Source organism: Gymnoscopelus microlampas (assembly GCF_963454915.1).
Source record: "Gymnoscopelus microlampas genome assembly, chromosome: 7".
Taxonomy (NCBI): domain Eukaryota; kingdom Metazoa; phylum Chordata; class Actinopteri; order Myctophiformes; family Myctophidae; genus Gymnoscopelus; species Gymnoscopelus microlampas.
In genome coordinates, this window is record NC_139944.1 from 17,546,224 (window position 1) to 17,566,533 (window position 20,310).

The 20,310-nt window shown below is 40.9% G+C and overlaps 1 protein-coding gene across 3 annotated transcripts in view; it reads left to right on the forward strand.

The window, feature by feature from the left end:
• Positions 1-14,088, forward strand: part of kiaa1328 (KIAA1328 ortholog) — a 40,739-nt gene extending 26,651 nt beyond the window's left edge. For 2 of the 3 annotated variants that reach the window (XM_084062241.1, XM_084062242.1), the window contains one exon: positions 13,096-14,088. In XM_084062241.1, coding sequence (XP_083918367.1) covers positions 13,096-13,330 — 235 coding nt within the window. In that variant the 3' untranslated portion in view covers positions 13,331-14,088. The remainder of the gene's footprint in view (positions 1-13,095) is intronic. The other variant, XM_084062243.1, reaches the window with a different exon arrangement.
• Positions 14,089-20,310: the final 6,222 nt, after the last annotated feature.

Consider the following 20,310-nt stretch of genomic DNA (forward strand, 5'->3'; position numbering starts at 1 on the left):
ATGTGAGAGACAGAACGTGTTAGGGTTTTTTTAATCAATTAAAGACTGGGAAAGCATCCGTGCCATAAGATTTCTTTGGCTATTCAAGAATAGCAGATATACAAGCTCATGACGGGTGCCGCGCTATGAGCTTGTAGATCTGCTATTTTTGAAAAATCTTGAAAGTTTGTGCAAATCTTTGAATATATATATTTTTAAAGGGAACATTTGTAACTCAAATCTTTGCTTCTTGGGGTTCTACAAATGTCTTCTAAATCTTAACAGTTTTTTGTTGCTATCATCAGTGGTATATATTCAAAGATTTGCACAATTTCTCTCGATAAAAAAAATATAGCAGATCTACAAGTTCATAGCGCGGCACTGAGTGTCGCTTGTATATCTAGTGCTATTTTTGAATAGCCAAAGTATAAAATAATGGTTAAAGTGGTTACACAGATGCGTTCCCGGTTTCAATGGGTTAATAATAATGGTTTTACTTTTTGCTAGCCAGTTGGCATTACTTAATGGGACAAAACGTTACCGCCATAATGTTTTTGACCCATTCCGTCTCTTATCTTCTAGCAAAATAAAGAACAGATAGTCGGATTTTCCATGAAACTTGGTTTCATGGAAAAGGTCAGGGGTCAAGGTCACAGTGAAGGTCATGGTCAAACTCGAGAACAGATGGGTGTACTTTTGTGAAACTTGGTGAGGCTGCCCTGAAGAGATTATTAATCCTTGCTGTCGGGCAGAAACCTCCTATCTCCATATTCTAACTTTTTGTTTTGTTGTAAATTAACGCCCTACTTGATCATACCACACTGTTACCACAGTGTCACGCAAAAGCATCAACAGTAGCCAGATCTACAAGCTCGGAGCGTGGAGCGTTTTGAGTGTGGATGATCTGCTACTTTTGCTACTTTTGAATTTGAATACTGAATAGTAACAGTTTTGGACATATGAGGTTTCCACCCGACAGAGAAGACATATAGGCTCTGATGCAGCCTGACAGCGAGTCCCGAGTTTGATTCCAGAGAGAGACCGTTGCTGCGCATCACTCCCCGTCTCTTTCCTGTCAATACTTAACTGTACTATCTATAAAGGCAGAAACATAGCCTATCTACAAGGACGCTGTAGATCTCCTGTTTTCTCCATTTTAGAAAGGTTTTTCACAATTCTTCACAATGTTTCCACAATTTCCACACAGTTTTTGCCTATAATGACATAGCCAAAGCAGGGACGCCAGGTTGGAAAAAGCAAGTTCAACCAACAGCTCTTCATCACCGGGGTCCTTGAGTTCACTAGCAATTATTATACAATTATGCAACATACAAGATAGAAGACTCGAGGCTTAAGTAGGAGACTTAATGAAGCAGGTTTTTTTTCTCCTTCTTGAGCTCACAAACGGTAGTTTTTGGAAGGTTAAATGAAGTTTTGCTCCTGGTCTGGCCAACTTTATGAACTGTGAGAGGCTAAATGAAGCTAGCTAGCGCCGTGGCCAGCCTGTCAGGAGACACGCTGTGTTCCATTAGTGGGCCTAGCAGGGTCCCACCAGCAGGTGTAATGGAGCAGGCTTCTGGATGCACACACTGCCCTCCCCTCTCTCTCTCTCTCTCTCTCTCTGCCTCTCCCCTCTCAATCTCTCACTGTCTCTGTCTCTCTCTCTATCTCTCTTCCTCTCCCCCTCTCAATCTCTCTCTGTCTCCCTCTCTCTCTCGATCTCTTTCTCTCTCCCTCTCCCCCTCTCAATCTCTCTCTCCCTCTCCCCCTCTCAATCTCTCTCTCCCTCTCCCTCTGCCACAGCAGTGGTGGAAAGTAACTAAGTACCCAAGTAGTAACATTTCAATTCTTCTTCTGTACTCCACTACATCTCAGAGACAACATATTGTACTTTTACTCCACTACAATTATTTGAAATATTTAGTTACTACTTAGATTTAGATCTAGATTAGATTTTTTTTATTATTACAAAATGTTGATTTGTCCGCCCTAGTGTAGCGGATAGAGCATGCTGAAGCCTTCTTGACGGGAGTCTCCAGACGTAGAAACAACCACATCAGCCCTGTATACCTCGGATATTTAAAAAATAGCTGATCTACATGCTCGCAATGCGTTGTGAGCTTGTAGATCTGCTGTTTTCAAAATATTTTTTTAATACATTTTGATAACTTGTGATATGGCACATTCTGCATACTTTTAGTAGTATGTCTTGATGCCAATACTCTTGCACTAGAGTACATTTTGAATGAAGGACTTTTACTCGAATTGTATTGTTGTAACACAGTTTTTCTACATTATGGTATTGATACTTTTACTGGGGTACTTTTTCCACCACTGTGCCACAGTAATGAGTCAGACAGAAGCACAAGAGAGAGAGAGGGAGAAAGAGAAAGCCGAAGTGTGTTTGAGGGGCAAGAGAGCATTGGATAAGGTGTGAGAGATGGAACGAGAGTAAAGTTAAATGAGGGTGAGATGGATAGAGCTGGAAGCAGCCAGAGAAGAGGGGGAGAGAGATGGGAGAGGAGTGGGGGGGGGGGGGGGGGGGGGGGGGGGCGATCAAGGCCTGGGTGGGAATGAATCATTGAGTGCAAAGCGTCAGATTCTCCAACTAAAGGGAAGGAAATTCATTACTGTCCCCCATGTCCCCCTCCTCAGTTGATGTGGAAAGGTAATTAATGTGACAGCATGTTGTCTTCCTTCTCGTGTGTGTGGAGAAAATTCTAAGTTGATTTGGCCCAAAAAAAGGAGAAGAGGTAAAATACGACCGAGTCCGTTGTAAAAGGAAGAGCAGTGCTTCACATTTTTAATGCAGAATTATTTCTCCTCAAAAGTATATTTCATCTCTGTCGGGGGGGGGGGGGGACCTCATATGTCCAAAACTGTTACTTTTCAGGATTCAATTTATTTATTTATTTTTTTACTTACATTTTTTATCCCAGTGCCAATGCCTAAACTTGTAATCCTGGGCGCTATTCTCCCTCTGCCAGCCTGGGGAGAGCACCGAACTGAGCTCATGCTTCCTTTAATGCATGAGGAGTGAGCAGGCCGCTTCTTATCACCTGACAGGGGGGAGTTTCCCCGGTTGGACGTAGCGTGTGGAAGGAACACGTTATTCCAACCAGTTCCTTTCCCCTCCATCAGGCGCCCCGGCTGACCAGGGGGAGACAGTATAGAGACCAGGACTACTGCATGTTTGTTGTGAGGGGACACGGGGAGAACATGCAAACTCCACACAGAAAGGCTCTTTCGCCAACCCCACCTAGGGTATGGGCACTGATGACGTGGAGGAGAGAACATCTACAAGCTCAAAAACGTGTCGCTTCGAGCCGCATTTCGAGCTTGCGGATCTGCTACTTTTGATGCATTTGTAAGACGCGGTAGTATGATCAAGTGGGGCATTATTTACGAAAAAACAAAAATATGGAGATATGGAGATACAAGATTTTTTACCCTACAGCGATGATATTTACTCTGCGTTTCAGCTTCGTGCTTTCCTCTCCTGTTCTGTACTGACAACACATGTCTACAGAAGACGGCTGTAAGCCCCCCTCCCCGCTATGTCCTGCAGGGTGCTCCTTCATGGGAGCTCATATATAGTTACAGCAGTGGTTCTCAAACCTTTTCATGTCAAGGACCCCCATTTGAAAAGATTTTGCGCCAGGAACCGCTTAACTCATTCACTGCCTGAATTATTTCTGGCCGCGTTTGCCCACTGCCAAGATTTTTCATTGAAAAAAAAAAGTACTCAGGAGCCGAGATACAGAATTTTTAAGTTTTAAGTTAACGAGGAAGTGGATGGGGGTCTAGATCTTCTACAAATCATATCTCCTTGGTCTTTGGGTCAAATAAAAAAAAAAAAATGTTTTTTTTTTTTCCAAAAGTCGTTTTAGTCGTTCTAGGCAGGCATGGCTTATGGGACAGAAGTCGTTTTAGTCGTTCTAGGCAGGGAATGAGTTAAAAGATGTGTGTTGTTAAAATGTTTCCAAAATATCTCAAATGATGTCACGATTTTTTGCAACAACATTTTGTGTGTTTGATTACCTAATCTCAAACAAGTTTCCAGTCCTTACAAAAATGTACCCTTTGGATATTTGCCAGTTGATGGCTACTAACTACTAACAAAGGACTGTAGGTATCAGATCTTATTACAACCCACGCACACCTCTGAAGCCCATTAGGCTTCAGAGACCACTGTAACAGTGGTCGTTCATTAACAATAGTGAAGGAGTCTCCTTCTGGTATCTGTAATCCTATGCTAATCTGTTGATTTGGATTAGACAAATGCTAATAGTTTTTGTTTTTCTCTCTCTCCCCACAACTGCTCAAACTGACCTTGACTAATCACAAATTCCTCATTTGTAATGCATTACCCCCCCACCCCCCCTCTCTGATAAATAGCAGCAAATGAAAGGAAGGCTGCGCGTTTGTTGCCTTCCAGCTCATTTTCTATTCAGTTTAGCCAAGAGGAACCAAAGACCTTGTCAAACTCCCTGACCTTAATGATGCTCTTCTGTGCACCTGGTTGAAAACAGTGGGATGCCATCAGCCCACCCCTCACATGCACTTTAATCCACACCAAGCCCAAAACCCATGCTGTTCAGCTTAACAAGCGCCGAGCAATAGGGCTGGATCATGAAACTTTACTTGATGATTCATTGTCATACACATAATTGCAATTAACGATTTTAATTGTGTTCTTGGCATTGAGCATTGGAACATAAGAATGCAAATTATTTCCGTTTTGGCTTTCAAGCCTTTGGCTTTTAAGCTATATGCTTTTGTCCACCACTGGACGTCAGTGTTGCCATGTGCGCGTATTATAAGCAACCTATATTATTTAGGCTTGTTTATGTTAAGTTGCTTGTAAATATTGGTAGTTGCGGGTTTTATTTTTTTGCGCTTGTTTCTAAAGTGTAGTTGCTTATTTGGGCTTGTTTCCTAATGTTGTTTAAACCAGTGGTTTTTAAACATTGTCATGTCATGGACCCCCTAATTATTTACTGTAACGCTGAATTTCAAATGTTTCAAAAACATGCATTTTTTTTTACAAGCCCTCAACGCTCGTTGATTTATATAGCCGATGTATTATGTATATAGGTTTAAAGTGCTCTTGGCCTATAGCGCAAAGCATGAAAGCAGTGGCGGCCATTTTGTGGGGCCACAGATAGAAAACCCATTCATTTCCCCCATAGAGATTTCTGAAAGTATTTATACTAATTATTTTAAGCCTTGAACCAAGCCATCCAGGCTCCTGGTGAATCTTTTTTTTTTTATTTTTTTTTTTTACACAGAATCAAATGTTTTATGGTCCATGATTCACCAGGAGCCTGGATGGCTTGGTTCAAGGCTTAAAATAATGTATTTAAATATTTTCAGAAATCTCTATGGGAAAAATGTATGAGTTTTCTATCTGTGGCACCACAAAATGGCCGCCACTGCTAGCCCTATAGGTCGCTTCTTTTGGGATTGTTTTCATAGACCTTGTTGCTTATTTCTCTTGCAAAATCTGGCAACACTGCTGGCCGTTGCACCAGATCTTCATTGACTCTTCTGAGCACTGCTGCTGTGCAACACCCCAAAAAAAAGGAAAAAAAAGAATAGAAGAAAAAAAAGCTTTTCTCTCTCCAAGTAAGCTTGGCAAAAAATAAAATAAAAGAATAGATCAATTTCTGTCTGGAAAAAAAAAAGCCACAGATATTATCTTATTGTGTCACAAGGTTAGGCCCTTAAGCTTGAACCTCCTTTCACTCGGCAACAAGCCTCCAGTGACCATCGCATCTTTAACCAATTTAATTTTGAGGTGCAAATTGCCAAAGCGAAAGCTGCGGGTTAACATTAAGTGACCCCCGTAATCCCTCCATGAATCCTGTGCTAGTTAGTAATGAGAGAGTTCCAGCCCCCCCCCCACCCCCCACCCAACCCCGGCTGCCAACTGCCCGCCTGCTATTGATTGGCTGGGAAATTGACATGCGGGATGTACGCACGCTGGCCATTATAGGTTTTTTATATTACTGTTTGGACTGCAAATGAAAGGGGAGCTGCCGAGGCGAGACAGCTATTTTTTTTTTAATGAAAGAGAGGTGCCAAATAACCCGCCGACGTTACGAGGGGGAAGAGAGCGGTCGGGAAGGGTACTGTGAAAATGTTATGTGGCCTTATAGGACGAGAGGAGAGCACACATTAAAAAAAGTATCTGTGCCTTATAGGGGGGAGTATAGGTGTTAAGGTGTGACAGTCAGCAGTGTCATTTGTCATACTCATAACGGTAGCATTCCAGAGAATGGCTCACACTTGGGGGATGGGATGATATGAAAATGACGTGAAATAATTGCGATTAAAGGTATTATCGCGATAATCAAAATATGCTTAAAACTCTTCAAATGCCACTTGTGTTAACCACTTCCATCCCAGCATCCATATTCTGGGGGGAACATTAGCCAAAATTAGCATATCTAGCAACGCGTTGCGTGGTGAGCTTTTAGATCTGCTATTTTTGGTATAGACTAAAAAATAAATAAATAAATGTCCAGATACGGAGCCAACTCAGGTCCAGTGTATGTTTTTTTGCGATAAACGATAACGATGATTGTTCCACCAGGTGTGACAGTCAGCAGTGTAATTTGTCATACTCAAACGGTACCATTCCAAAGAATGGCTCACACTGGCTCCTCCAAGACATCAAGAAGTCAATTAGGCATGTCTATACAGTTGTGTAGTTACGCCAATTATTAATTATTTGTGCAAGGTGAAGCACCGTGGTCTGTCAAGTGTATTTTCTGCAGAAATGTTCCATTTCATTCCTGTCGGGGAGAGAAACCTCATATCTCAACTTTCTATGTTTTTTGATAAATGAACGCCCTGCATACTACAGAGTCACACACCAAAAAAATGCTAAAATAGCAGATCTACAAGCTCAATGTGTTCTGAACTTGTAGATCTGCGATTTTTTCTAAATTTGAATCCTGAAAAGTAACATTTAAGTACATATGAGGTTTCCACCCGACGGCTACGGTTTTCTTAAAGTTTACCTTTTTAATGGAGATGGACTCATACAGTCATGGCTGTATTGTAGTGACTGTCATAGCAGTTAAAAGCATCTTTAAAATGATTGATCACAATGGTGCTACTCGGGAAGCTCTCAAAAGAACCCAATATCCCTTAAGCCAAAGCCTCACAATGACAGACGTGGCGTGTTGTGTGTGTGTGTGTGTGTGTGTGTGTGTGTGTGTCTGTGTGTATGCCAGTTTTTGCCCGCATACGTGGATCAGTGAACCGGATTTGAAGGAGTTCCTCGGGCGATATTAATATTGGGCAGCAATTCACAACTTTGATCACAGCCCCCACCCCCCAAAAAAATTAAGTTGTACTATATAGCCCTCCGAAAATCTATTAGCATTCTCTGTAGCCTGTGTGCAATCTCCATGCCACCCTCATCCCCTATCCCCCCCCCCACCCCGCTTCTCTGTCCAAACTGTAACCCCCCCCCCAACACACACACACACACACACACACACACACACACACACACACACACACACACACACACACACACACACACACACACACACACACACACACACACACACACACACACACACACACACACACACACACACACCCCTTGTTATAGATTGTGACCGCCGGTAAGTGATGCATTATTCATTACCACCATGTCGTCTGTTGATGGATGGCTGTTTGAGAGCCCTGTCCGTTAACCCATTAAGACCTGGAACTGTGTCATTTTTAGATTTGAGCTAAAAAGCATTATTTTACACTTTGGGCTGTTCAAAAATAGCAGATATACAAGCTCATAGCGCGGCACCGAGTGCCGCGCTATGAGCTTGTAGATCTGCTATTTTTGAAAAATCGTGAAAATCTGTGCAAATCTTCTGAATATATATATTTTTAAAGCGAACATTTTTAACTCAAATCTTTGCTTCTGGGGGTCCCTGGAACAAAATATTTTGATGGGGGTCCACGGCCAAATACATATAATTTTGGGGGTCCTTGACATGAAAAAGATTGAGCACCACTGATATAGAAACATAGGTTTTTCAGAATACTGTTGAGATTTAGGAGACATGTGGAATCGGCTTCAGGTCTTAAAGGGTTAAATAAATCAACAAATAAAAATGCAAATTCTCACATTTCGAGAGAGGGAGCCCAGCCAAAGTCCCTCCCCCTCCCCCCACACCCCCCCTCCCTCTCTCTCTCTCTTTCTCTACAAAGCACCACTGCCTCTCAATCTCCCTCTCTTACACACACACACACACACACACACACACACACACACACACACACACACACACACACACACACACACACACACACACACCACTAACCACTATTGACAGGCAGAAGGAGACCAAATGAGGAAGACAGATTTACTTAGTGAATGAGGGAGAGGAAAGCCACGGGATGATAGCCCGCTGCACAGGAAAAGAGATTGAAGCTCAACTATCTCCATCCGCTCTTATGCTCAAAGCACATGCATGCATTGATTCATGTTGGCCAAGCAAACTGTGATTCTTAGCCTCTTGCTCTCCAAGATGTTGTGTTTTTTTTTTCTTCTTTCCCTAGATGTGTGGCGCCTTGAGTTTAACCCATTAAGACCTGAGGCAGATTCTAAATCACACAAAATACATGTTGCTATATGAAAACTTGACTTTTTTACGTCAAGGACCCCCCAAAATTATATGTATTTGGCCGCCGACCCCCCCCCCCCCATCTCAAAATATTTTGTTCCAGGAACCCCCAAAAGCAAAGATTTGAGTTAAAAAGGTTTGCTTTAAAATATATATATATATAAATATTAAAATATTTGCAAAACAAATCACAATCTTTCAAAAATAGCACATCTACAAGCTCATTGCGCGGCACGAAGTGACGCGCTATGAGCTTGTAGAGCTGCTCTTTTTGAATAGCCAAAGTATAAAATAACGGTTAAAGTCTAAAATGGCACGGACGCTTTCCCGGTCCTAATGGGTTAAAAGCAGCCAATATCACAGTGATGCGCCGAGGCCCTCGCGTGTCTGTCTTCCGGCCGGCCGCACGCATGCATGCCAACGATCACCCCTTACCTCGGGAGAGCCGTGCACAGATGCAAATCGATGCCGCCTTTTAAAATGAGTCGAGAATTACGCCGGCTACATGAGTAGAGTGTGTGCTCTTAAAGAATTCATGTTTTGTATGTTGAATGCTCCTCGTTGGGCTGTGTATACACTGAATAATTTATCAAGCCCAGCCAGTCTGAGGGATTGAATCTCTATTAGCTTAATCTCCCCCGTTTTGCTTTATTTATTTCTCGGCGTGTTTCCTCATTTCTATTCCAGTGGTAGGAAGCTCTCTCTCTCTCTCTCCCTCTCTCTCTCTCTGGCTTTCCTCTCACACCTGTAAGAAGCTGTTCTTGTTTTCTGCCCGGCCCGCCTCAGCGGTTTTGACTTGTTAACGCTGCTTGTTAGGGTCCAGGAGACAACTTCGGCAAGAAACGTTTGTTAACACTTTTTTATTCGTTGAGGGATTTGCTTTTTATATTTGTCTGTGTTAACAAGTGAAAGATGAACTGCACGTATGCTGCTAAACGCCACGCTACAAGTGTACTTTAGCCATGTGCGATGTCTACCCCCGGCCCCCAGGGCTCACGCCGTCCCTGCTTAACTCTTCGGGCACGTATATATCCGGCTGTCTTTGTGTGCAAATTCTGTCCTTTTACCCTGAAACAATGCAAGGTTGTTCTTTCAAAATATGGCGGTCACACACACACAGCACAGTACTCTTGAGCTTAAGATCTCTGCCCAAACCCGACGGGGCCGGGTCAGTTCGCTCTTTTATTTCTCGCATATTTCTGATGATTCTGATTTCACGGGCTCATGTTGGTTTCGGGCTTTACATTTATATGTGGAGGCTTTTCTGCCACGAGCCTTGGGACTCAGCAATGGTTTCATACTACGTAGTGCGGCACACGTTAGTAGTCTGTGTGCCAGGGCAGCAGTCTCTGTACAGCCGGCCTACAAGGTCGGCATCCAAACAATGTTTAACAGTCATTTCTTGTCTTTTTGGAAATGTTTTCCACTGCCGTGTGGTTTCCTAGGTGTCTCTTTAGCAACTACGGTTTCAGATCAAAGCCTTGTTTGTTTATACACAAAAATGGAACGTACCTGGAGTTTATTATGTACGTACGAATAGCCTACAAAGCTACTGTGCTGTTTCCCCCTCAATGTGCCACTTGTTTTGATGTTAATGTTATAGATTCTGAGGCGGCCAGCAACATTGGATATCGTTGCTGTCGGGCAGAAACCTCCTATCTCCATATTCAAACTTGTTGTGTTTTTTTGTAAATTAACGCCCTACTTGATCATACTACAGCATCACACTAAAGCAGGGGTCAGCAACCTTAAATGTCGAAAGAGCCATTTTGGACTGAAAAAACTAAAACATCTGTCTGGAGCCGCAAACATGTTTGAGCTGTGCTTTATTGTTAGAGACCTACATCTTGTGTACAGGTACACAAGATTAACTACTTAACTTCACACAATGCAGCAGATCAAACATACAGGTAATCCAGCAGCATTGGTAGTGAAAGCAAACGACTGTCCACACACTGAATTATAAAATTCTCTGTTTTCCTCAGTTATCTTTATTTTTTTGCATTTGGAATCACACCGGTTTGTTACACAAATATGAGGTTTCCACCCGACAGACGATATGATAACTATGTTGGATGAATCCAACAGTCAGTATATTTCGGCTTTTGACAGATTAAATGCGGTTCAGTCCAACCTCTGTCGACACTTCAAAGCTGGGCGCGTTCCCACGTTTAGATTGAAAGCTTGTAGAACTAATTAATGTGTGCCAATCCAATCTGAGAACTGCCCACGGTCAGACAAACAGAATGGGCATGTAAAACAGCTAACTGGAAAAGGGTAGGCTAGAATACGAATAACCAATCCTACATACTGTACAGTGCAGTACAATAGAGTTGCTGTTGGGCAGAAACCTTGTATCACTATATTTCTACGTTTTATTATTTTTTTACCATAAATTAATACCCTACTTCATCATACAGGGAGTGTCGCAAATAGTAGTGAATTTTGCAGATCTACAAGCTCACATATATCGTCTATTTTCACTTAAAAACATAATAATAATAATAAAAGGAACGATTTTGGACATACAAGGTTTCCACCCGACGGAAACAACATCATATTTAATGAGGAGAAGAAAGTATGCTGCTGCTGAAAAAAGAACAACTAGAATAGGTTCCTGTTATGCTTTGAAAGATGGAGAAAAGAGCTCTCATTTCATGGACAGCACTCCTATTTCTACTGAGCATAATTAAGCTTCAGCACCCGCTTGAAAACTTCAAAAGCATTCGTGGCCCACCCATCAGACCACTAAACACGGTAGCCGGTTGCTGTGTTATGTTCATGTTATAATATCAATACAATCTTAGTGTTTTGCTAATTAGTGTAATATCCTCATGGCCCACTAGTATGCCCCGGTCCACAGGTTGAGAGTCGCTGCTTTATATCATGAGCAGCACTCACCTTGTAGCTAAACTTCAGCACCATGGACAGCATTCACATATCCACACAGCACAACTAACCTTCAGCACCATGGATAGCAACTGCCCCTCAAAACGTCTCAATACCTCAGACCTAATCTGAGTTCCCAGAAGTTTTCGCCAGCTCTGGCGAGGAACTTCTGGGCCAGAGCCCTGGTATTTGTGGGCGGGATGTACCTTACGCTCTGAATCTGAGCGGACACGCCTCTTACCGGTCTGAGAGCTGTGCAACTCGTCTAAAAAGTCAGACGAGAGGCAAACAGCAGTACACAACAATGGCGGCCGAAATTTCTCAAGGGGAAATTGCTTCCCGTCGATCCTATTTAGATGCAACACCCACTGCATGTGGATCCCGCCCCCTTTTCTTCATTGGCTGTTGATTTGAATCACAACGCAGTGGCCGCGCCCCTGCTGTCCAAGCTCCAACGCTAACCCTCCCAGACTACCTCAGACCTAGCCGCAAGCAACTCAGATGCTATAATGCTATCTGGCACCTAGAGTTGCAATACCAACCCTTGACAGCCCATTCATCCAAACAGAAAAGTTCTATCTGATTGTATTCATTTTGTGTCGAGTTTGGAAGCGCTAGTTTTCAATAACGCAATGTCCTGCTGCCTCCTGCATTATGTGCAATTTTTAAACAAGTGTTACGCAGGACCATTGAGTGATTTCCAACGAGCGCTTCCAAACTAAAAAAACATCCTCATAGAAGCACCAGACTCATATCCACACAGTGATATATAAAAAGAATCACCTGCACGGAATTTATTGACAGAAAGTAGCTCATAATGTCTACGGTGGATTTTCATGAAACAAAAACTTGACAGATACAAAGAGGATAATCCAAGCTTTCCGTACAGCTGCAATGTTAGTGAGTTTAACGTAGTTTAATACAATCAGATAGGACTTTTCTGTTTGGATGAATGGGCTGTCACGGTTTGGTATTGCAATTCTAGATGCCAGATAGCATTATAGCATCTAAGTTGCTTGCGGATACCTCATACCTGTATGTGGTCAGTGTTGTCAGACAATGTTTATTGTAGTTATTTTTAACGTGTTCATAGTTTGTACGTAGTGTATTTGCAATGGTATTACCTTTTTTTCTTTTTGGTTTGTTTACTTATTTAAATATGTTCTGTATATTTTAGTTTTAGTTTCCGTAACTTTTTTTACACTGCACTGATTATGACATTATTTTCACTGTCATTCATTCCCTCTTTGTCCCTTCCATAACCTTATTTCATTGAGTTGAAAAAAGCAACCATAGTGATCATATATCTCTATATATGAGCTTTTAGATGGGCTATTTTCAAATGGGAGATGTAGATAGGCTTAAAGTGGTTAAACAGTTTCTTGTTGCTGTATTAACTCTTTTTACTGGGGACCCCCTGGAATCCCCTCAAGGACCCTGTCCTTGTACCCCAATGTGAGAACCACTGCTCCAACAGCACTCCCGTTGGCACGGTCCACACAGTGCAACATGTATCTGTCTGGGCAAACCTTTTGAAACGGCGTCTGAGCATTTGAATTGACCATCACGTCTGTCTCATTAGGTTGGACTCTTCGTTGATTGAGTTGTTGGAGGTCTTCAGTCCCATCTCTCTGCCCGTGCAACGAAAGCCCGCCGCCCCAAGGCCCGTTATACCACGCAGTGCCTGTAGAGCGCCGCCCAGTGGCCTCCGACAGAGCCGCAGGGCCCTGCTCTCCCCCGTCAGACGCTACCCTCAAAGCCCCCAGCAGGACTTGGAGGAGAGTCACATGCTGGAGGAGATCTTCTTCATTTGCTGAGGAAGCTGACTGTACACTGCTAAATCCTCTGTGTCAATCTAAAGGCGTAGTATGTAACTTTGTCCTGTGTTTACGTAACAAAACAATATATCGTTGCCGTCGGGCAGAAACCTCTTATCTTCATATTCTAACTTCGTAAATGAACTTCCTACTTGATTATACTACAGCGTCACACAAAAGCATCAAAAGTAGCAGATCTACAAACTCGAAGCTCGTTTTGAGCTGCTTGTTCTGCTACTTTTGCTGTTTTTGAATTTGAATCCTGAAAAGTAACAGTTTTGGACCCAACAGATACAATAAATATTTTGTATCCATCATTTCCCTCCATAGACTCGAAAGTCCTGATGTCACCCCGTTATCCCCTGTTTTTTTGTTCTATTGAAAATACCATAGGGTCATCTTAACATCGCGTCATAGAAGAACTGTGTTCCAATTGTCAGCCCGGCGATTCCGTCAGTTACGTGACTGATGATATTGAGTTACATTTGATAACGTCTGTGATCTCCTCATTTGTTTATTTTTGGAACACAGTTCTTATACGCCACGATGCTATTGAGACCATATGGTATTTTTAATGGAAAAAGGGGGATAGCGGCTTCTAGGGGCAGTGATGTCAGACTTTACTCTACACGTACGCCAACAGTCATGGTGTGGTGGTGTTTACCTGCAGAAACAGATGTATTTTGGGCGTTTTCACTGTTTGTTTTGGTAGACAGGGACATTTTTTGTCTACCAAAACAAACAGTGAAAACACCAAAATACAGTGAGAGGGCAGCGTGTTTCTGCAGGTAAACACCACCACACTACTCCAGTGGCTGATAACTGCTGGTATAGAGGGAAATGATGGGTACAAAATTCGTATTTATTGTTTTGTCATTTAAACACAGGGCAAAGTTACATAGGCTGCTATGCCTTTAAAATGGAACTTCTTGGGTCCGTTTACACTCTGACTTAAATTGATACTCAGGAATTTGCAGTGTAGGTAGGGAAAGGCCCCAAGGACCCCACCTACTTTCGCAGCTAAAATAAACCTTATCACGTTTGAGTGAATTAATTGAGATTCTACTCTCTCGCTTTTAAGAGCAATCTTTTAATTGAAAGAGACCGTGGTATTGATTGTACAATTTTCTAATGGAATACTTTATATTACAAATAAACATTTTTTAATGAATGAATCCTGTCTGTTTGAAAAGGAACTTTGCTGGACAAGTGTCAAACATCATTAACCATTTAAACCATACTTAGTTGATCCCCAAGGGTCCTTGGCGCCCTCATTTTCTTTCCCTCTACACCAAATCTCATCGTAAATAGCCGATCTAATAAGCTAGAGCTCTTGGACAGAACAGGGAGGCTAGGGTCCAAGGGGTTAAGAAACACTCACTAAAAGCAGCGTCTAGTATTCTCAGTTTCAAGGACCCCAGTTATACATTAGGCCAGGGGGGTTCTCAAACTTTTTTAAACTCAAGGACCCCCAAACTGATATATATATTTGGCTGCGGACCCCACATCTGAAAAGGTTTTGTGCCAGGGACCCCCGGAAAAGAAGATTTATGAAAATCCAAATCATACATATTTTTCAAAAATAGCAGATGTACAAGCTTGCAGCACGTCACGAAGTGACTCGCTGTGAACTTGTAGATCTGCTATTTTTTTGATAGCCAACGACACGCTATGAGCTTGTATAACTGCTATTCTTGAATAGCCCAAAGTATGAAATAATGGTTATAGCTCAAATCTAAAATAACACAGATGCGTTCCCGGATTGAATGGGTTAATGGCCCTATAATGGATTATATTGTTGTCGGGCGGAAACCGCTTATCTACATATTTTAACTTTTTTCTCCTCCGTAAATGAAATCCTACAGCGTCACACAAAAGCATCAAAAGTAGCAGATCCACAAGCTTTGGACATATGAGGTTTCCACCCGACAGAGACGATATAATAAACATGATGATATACTGTATGATGAAAAATCATATTATCACTTGTTATTCATGTTTTCTCTGCCTCTGTTCGGTTTATTTCTGTAACCGCCTCCGCTTTATGACACGTGAGTGACATGCACGCAAATCTGCTCTACTCGCAAAGTACTGAAGTTGTGAACACACAGAATATGAATAACACATTAGCTACATATGCTTTATATGAATCCATCATTTTAAAGAGAATAGTAATATCAATCACGGTTAGAATTACTATATATATATGCTTTTAAAAAAAATAGATTTGTGATGATCACTATTTATATGAATCACATATGTAATTACTTCTGCCAATTATGGAATATTTTCCTTTTGTGGAGGTTTGATGCTGTGCTCTGTACTTTCTTGTTTTATATGCTTGTCCTATATAAGTAGCAATGAATTATTTACTGTGATAGGACAACTCATCTTTACTGGTTTCTTTAATGAGCTTCATTTAGATGTAAATGGTAAATGGTGCATTTATAGAGCACTTTTTTCCAAAACGATTTTACAGCGTGCATTACATTCACACATTCACACACCGGTGGGGGAGGGGACAACATGCAAGGCACCCTACAGTTAGGGGTTAAGTGTCTTGCTCAAGGACACTTTGACACTAACCCATGGGGTTGGGGATCGAACCGTGAATCTTCCGATTCCCCAAGTGGCCGCTCTAACTCTTGATGCACTGCCGCCTTTATGATGTAAGGCAGATGTGCTGATATGTATTTGGCCACAGACCCCCATCTGAAAAGGTTACGTGCCAGTGACCCCCAGAAGAGAAGATGTTATAAAAATTCAAAAATATTAAAATTTTCCAAACATTTTTGATATTTTTCTAAAACAAAACAAAAATAGCAGATGTGCAAGCTGCCAGCGTGGCACAAAGTGACATGCTGCGAGCTTGTAGATCTGCTATTTTTAAATAGCCAAATGGAAAATGTGGTTTAAATAATTGTGATGCTATTTTAACTCTTTTGCTGGGGAGCCCCTGGAACCCCCCCCCCCCCCCCCCCCCAAGGACCCCTGGGGGTCCCAGGACCACAATTTGAGAACCACTGATGTATGTTATATCAGATTCAAATCAAATCGAGTCAGTTTACTTACTGTACATGAGTCAAATGTTCTAACCACTTAAAACTGACTTGTACTTTATATGCTTGGCTAACTAGCAGTCTATTCCCACATTGTTGGTCTTCTGCGTTATGTGTCTTTTTACAACATGTGTGCAGTGTATGTTATTCATCCTTGTAACGTTCAATTATCTTATCGTTCCTTTTATACAGGCCAATCTTGGCCCTTACACCGTTGGCACTCTATTGTAAAGTACAGTTTTTCCATGCTGCTAATAGTGACTTGTTTCTTGGTGAATCTTCCACGTGCAGAAGGTTGTACCGCCCATTATTGCTGGCCTTTGGACATTGGCTAATTGAATGGCTTGACCCTGCCTTTCACCTTTTTTATGAAAATCACTTGTAGCCTCTGTCTGTTTATGACCTGACGAGAATGTGATTGACATTGAAACGTTGTCATTCCTGCCATGCACCTTGCTCTATTAAGGAAAAGGAGTAGCTCCAGTGCTTTCTTCTTACCTGACTTACATACTTTGTCACAAGACGGTGTCGCGAGGCGGAAATAGCCGATCTGCAAGCTCACACCAACACGTCGCGTTGGACACGTCGTTGTGAGCTTTGTAGATCTCCTACTTGCGAACAGTGGTGGAAAGTAACTAAGTACGTGTACTCAAGTACTGTACGTAAGTACACATTTGAGGAATCTTTACTTTACTGGTGTATTTTCAATTTTCAGTACTTTTACTTCTACTCCACTACAGAACATCTCGGAGGCAAATATTTTACTTTTTACTCCATTACAATTATTTTTAAAACTTTAGTTACTTTGTGGATTTATATTATTATTCCAAGACATATATTAACATCCCTATGTACTTTAGCTATTTGAAAATAGCCGATCTACAAGCTCACAACACGTCTCAAAGCGACGCGTTGTGAGCTTGTAGATCGGCTATTTCCTAAAAATGTATATACATTTCTAACACTTGTGAAATGGGTCATTCTGCATGAGCACTTACTTTTGGTAATTTAAGTACATTTTGATGCCAATACCTTTATACTTTTACTCAAGTACATTTTGCATGCAGGACTTTTTCTACGTTGTGGTATTGATACTTTTACTTACGTAAAAAATGATGGTACTTTGTTCACCACTGCTTGCGAACACCCAGAAAGCGGGGCAAAAAAATGGTAAAATGACGACACATCATCACACGGTTTGTTTTTTATTCTAGACTGTGCTTTATTATTGGGCTAAGCTGAGACGCATCATTCATTTAAAATTACAAAAAAGAGTCCAGGGGACCAAGTAGAATGGTGCAGTCCAGAGAGATGAGGGCGGGGCCTAAAGCGCACTGCCCACTCAGAAGCTCAGCTCGTCAGGAACCTGGCAAAGAAAAGCTCAATGCAACATTCAATTCCCCATCACCCTTCACATCGTGTGCTGACATTGGGGATACATCTCCAGAATACTTTTGAAACTAGTTTTTTTTTTCTTTTTCTTTTTTAACTTGTTGGAACAAAACCACTTCTAACATCATTAAGGAAGATGGTATAGTAACGTAACTTCTTGATGGAATAGTGCAGTTTTCATTATGCTCTTGGCAGAACACAATTGAACAAGATCAGAGCTCTGTCAAACAATGCAAAGCGGGTGAGGAGAGGAGTGGGGAGGGGGAGGAAATAGTTTACAAAACCACAGTCTGGCTTTTTATGCAGGCAGTTAATCTTTGATTAACTATGTAATTAAGTCATTAACTTGTTCATTTTAACAGCAACCTTTAGCGACCTCGAGGCATATCCTCTAATATGAATACATATCATTGAACAATCAGCATATTAAGGAGCGTTTAACTGCCATTTAACCCCCTATTATGATGTCTGAGACAGTTTCTCAACCAAAAAACAAGAATTATCCAAAAAAGTATCTGGAAGAGAAACTTTCCAAACTAGCTTTTCTATTTTCTCTTCCCTTTTCTTTTTTCTTCTTCTTCTTCTTTCTTGTTTTTTTCCATTTTTTATTTTTTTTTATTCTTTACATTTTTCATATGAACAATATTAGTAAATTACACATACATGAGGCTTTAGAAACACAGTAAATGATTGCATTGAGATGTTTTAAAACATATGCATCAGTGCTAAGAGAATATCTCAAGGTATAGCAGCAGCCCTCTATAAGTAGCTGAATTCATCATTTCAATTTAAAGAGATAGTTCACCCCCAAAATGCCTTTTTTATCTATCAAATACTCACCCCATGAAGCCTTAAATTCTTGTTTTGTCGCACCCCTGATCCAATATTCCAATATTTTATGAATTGAAGTAAATAGGACTGAATTGAAATAACAATAGCAATACTATTATTTAAAACATTAAATTATAACCTGGACAGTAGTAGGCCTCCCAGTGATTACACTATGAGAGTTGTTTGAGAGTTTTTTTAATTTATTTTTTAAAATAGTTCTTTGGCCTCCTATTTACATTAGTCAATATTGGATCAGGAGAATCTCCATGGATTCTAGGCTTCATGAGGGTGAACTACCCCTCTTTAAGCTTAATTTATACTCTCTAGTATGACACTTGCCAAAATAGACAGATCGACAAGCTCACAATGCATTACAAAGCTTGTAGATCTGTTCCTTTTGGCAAGCGACACTCTAGTAACATGGAGTAGAGCTAAGCTTCAGAATGAGACGGAACATTGATCAGAATGAACTAGGGGTAATCGGGACAAGAGCATGTTATCAGCAAACAGAAGCGAAGCAACAGCGCTATAAGAGCTCAGATCTTGACTCAAAACGGCAGAGAAAAATAATTAAATAAAAAATAAATGCTTAAATAAATAAATTAACAACAAAGTGTGACTTTGACATCACTTGGTCAACAGGAGCATTGTTCTCCATCGTTTTTTTTTTGTTTTTTTTTAAGAAGTGGAAACAATGGTCATCAGTTTTGGACCACAACTGCTGGTCCTTATGCATGTCATATTATAAAAAACTATTTGGTCACGTACCAACTCATAGAAAAATAATGCCATGAAAGCATGCATATCATTTTCAAAGCATGAGTCATAAATAAATAAGTTCAAACAAATAAATAAAGAAATAGAAGCCATCAAGGTTTTATAAAAAAGGTCAATGTGTCGAGGCTCTAACTGAGGTCAATGCTCTCCCTGACTGTATCCTGGATTAATGTCTTGGTCAGGTCCTACACAATAAAAGCCTGAGTGTTCATTTAACTGAGCGTATACAAAATGTTACATGTTGTACACTCAGAGTTAAATGAACACACTTTACTGTGTACAGTTGTACCGTATGCTAGGGACTCATGTTTTTTTTTTTGTTCTTTTTTTTTTTTACCTGGTTTCAATGAGTATTATGTTTTCATTCATATTTTTTTCCCCCAAAAGTATTTAAAGTATCATTTTTATCCAGTCCTTGTAGATAGAAGTAAAAGTCCTATAAAATATGCAAACCTATTTACAGAGGAAAACTGAGCAACGAAAATAAAACCAAAACATTTACAGTATATTCATCGGTTTATGTATATATTTATATAATATTTATATTGAAACTTCTGCTCTGTGTCTTGTCTTTGAACCGGTGTAACACTGTTACCTCACTTTTTCTCATGTAAACAGTTGCAGCTGAAAGTTGGAACGTGTGACGACGATGATGATGATGATGATGATAATGATGGTATTCAAGTCATCTTCATTCATCTGCTTTCCCTCTCAATTTGAACTCACTGGACAGATTTTTTTTCTCTGAAAGTGCAAAAAAAAATCCCTAGGGTCAATTCTTACACTTTTCAGAGTTCAATAAAAAGCGACCTTTTGTGACAGTAAAATCCGGAGTGTTAACTGAGCTCTAAAAGTGTAAAATGGGATTCCATCTTCCAGAGCTAGTGCGCAGTCAATGCGATTGTTTATTTAGTACTGAGT